Source organism: Anastrepha obliqua, chromosome 2, assembly GCF_027943255.1.
Source record: "Anastrepha obliqua isolate idAnaObli1 chromosome 2, idAnaObli1_1.0, whole genome shotgun sequence".
Taxonomy (NCBI): Eukaryota; Metazoa; Arthropoda; class Insecta; order Diptera; family Tephritidae; genus Anastrepha; species Anastrepha obliqua.
Genome location: NC_072893.1, coordinates 112,389,133 through 112,391,497, shown reverse-complemented (window position 1 = coordinate 112,391,497; position 2,365 = coordinate 112,389,133). Strand labels below are relative to the sequence as shown.

The 2,365-nt window shown below is 40.0% G+C and overlaps 1 protein-coding gene across 1 annotated transcript; it reads left to right on the top strand.

Annotated features, from left to right (window-relative positions):
- Positions 1 to 1,365: 1,365 nt before the first annotated feature.
- On the top strand, positions 1,366 to 1,855 carry LOC129239403 (uncharacterized). Its single transcript, XM_054874869.1, has 2 exons — positions 1,366 to 1,433; positions 1,495 to 1,855. Exons 1-2 carry the CDS (start codon positions 1,394 to 1,396, stop codon positions 1,761 to 1,763), a joined length of 309 nt encoding a protein of 102 aa, XP_054730844.1. The 5' UTR covers positions 1,366 to 1,393; the 3' UTR covers positions 1,764 to 1,855.
- Positions 1,856 to 2,365: the final 510 nt, after the last annotated feature.

Sequence of the window (2,365 nt, the reverse complement as noted above, 5' to 3'; positions counted from 1 at the left end):
AGTATAAGCGATGCAGATATTTTTGTTAACATCCGTGCCCACTTAATAGCTGCGTTAGGAAGAAACCAACGCCTTCGTGTTTTCGACAGATCCACTCGTTAATCTGTGGGATCAACCTATGCGTCCACGTTTTAATGACTGGTCCCATTTTGATTGCCAGTCAGCTATCGAGGTAGATCGTTGTTTGGGTTCCTCTGTCGGCTTCGTACCTTGCGAGCAGTACAAGCTCTTCTGTAAGTTTGGCCGGATTTTTAAAGGCATTTTGCTAGCTATGATGCAGATTGTATCGTCCGATACCGTTCTATGGGCACATGCGGTCCTCAATGCATTTGTTTTACTGACCTGCAGTACTTCTTTAAAATGGCACTTTTTTGCTCCAGCCCAGATTGAAAAGGCGTACGGCATTATGGAGTCTGTCAGAGTGGAAAGAATTTTTCTCCTGGTGCCCTGTGGGAGGACTACAGGAGGATGTTTGGTAGCATGCCCATAAGTGCGTTGTTACCCTTTGTCGCCTTCAAACTAACAGCTATAAGATGCTCCCTGAATGTTAGTCTAGCATCAGTGTACATACCAAGATATTTTATAGACTTATGAGATTCTATATCGTGGCCACCAACTGATATTGACAGCTTTTCATTCTGTTTGCTTCTGCTGATCATCGCGAGTTCTGTTTTTGGGCACCAAGTTCCAGGCTGCTGTTATTCAACCACCTTTGTATTCTTCTTCTGGTATCATTCCATACATGTTGCAATCTATCTATATGCTTATCAATCACTACCAGTACGATGTCGTCGGTGTATCCCACTATGGTTGGATGGTTCCATAGGGCTGGTCCGAGAACAGATCCTTGCGGTACACCACCTGACGTGCTGCAGCTCTTTGGGCCCTCCTCTGTATCATACTGCAGTACTCTCTGGCTTAAGTAGCTGCGGATGATTCTAATAAGATACTTTGGCACCGAGAAGCTGCTGAGGTCATTCAAAATATTTTCCCAATTGAATATTCATTGAAAGTATTGCTGTTCATATTTCTGTTTAGAGCAGAAAATTTGGAGAGTTACAAGAAATCACATGGAGTGCCGACTTTCCACACATTTCTCTCTGGTATTCTTGTAGAAAGTTTGTTGGCTAGACAGAAAAGAGTCGTACACGGATGATTGTGAGTTCATATGTAGAAATAATATTATAAATTAATTGCTGATAGTAACGGTACTATTATTTCTACCTATTTATATGTAAGCCTGTGTTTCACTGCACGCCTCAAATTCGTTCCACGTGATAAAAAACTTCAGTACTTCAGTATCTTTTGGCTACTGCGTTTGCTATAAAAACCCCTTACTGTGAAAGCTTCGTCAGACAGTCCTAAATCGTGTGTTAGAAATTGTGTTAACAAAATGTTAAAGAAATTTGTTTGCTTCTTTGTGCTGATTAGTGGTAAAGTGTCGATTTAATCATTGAGAAATTGGTTGAAATTATAAATAATTTCCATTTACAGTAATCGGACTCATCAGCGAATGGCCAAGCGCCCATGGAAATGCTGCATATTCAATAGGGTCTCCTGGATATTTGTCAGGAAATTCGTTCGACTCTGATAAAGATGCATTCGACGCAGCTGAAGATTCATTAGACCCTGCTGGAGATTCATTATACTCTGTTAAAAATTCTTTACGCTATGCTAGAAATTCATTAAACGCTTTTTCAGATTCATTTGAGTCTGAATCAGATTTAGTTGAGTCTGATTCAGATTCATTTGCCGTCTGTTGATGGCAGATATGAAATGAATTAAAACTTAGAGAAGACAATTGTAAATCAAAATATTGACTTTGAATGTAAATATAATATTCTTACCAGAGTAATTCTATGACTATTTTTTATTCGCGTGCATCGAGCAACGAAGTGAGTAACTAGCTCACGTGGAAGCTGTTTTGGATATATATATAAATATAATTGGCGCGTACTCTCTTTTGGGGTCTTTGGACGAGCTCCTCCTCGTATTTGTGGTGTGCGTCTTGATGTTGTTCCACAAATGGAGGGACTTGCAGTTTCAAGCCGACTCCGAACGGCAGATATTTTTTCTGAGGAGCTTTTCATGGCAGAAATACACCGGGGGTTTGCCATTGCCTGTCGAGGGGCGACCGCTATTAAAAAAAACGCATTCTTAATTTTGGTGTTTCACTGAGTTTCGAACCTAGGTTTTCTCTGAATTGCGAATGGTAGTCACGCACCAACCCATTCGGCTACGGCGGCCACCGTTTGCTTAAAAAGAAATACATTTGCTAAAAATATTTTTTGAACTGAAATAAGTACTTGCATTTTACCCATTAAATGTTTAAGTTTCAACGAAAAAGTAAAGAGGATAGTAAAAC

What these genes read in the sequence shown, in the direction of transcription:
- LOC129239403 (XM_054874869.1), top strand. Translation starts at nt 1,394, where the DNA reads ATGTTAAAGAAATTTGTTTGCTTCTTTGTGCTGATTAGTG. An exon ending in CTTCTTTGTGCTGATTAGTG is followed by an intron (nt 1,434 to 1,494) that starts GTAAAGTGTCGA and finishes TTCCATTTACAG; the next exon opens with TAATCGGACTCATCAGCGAA.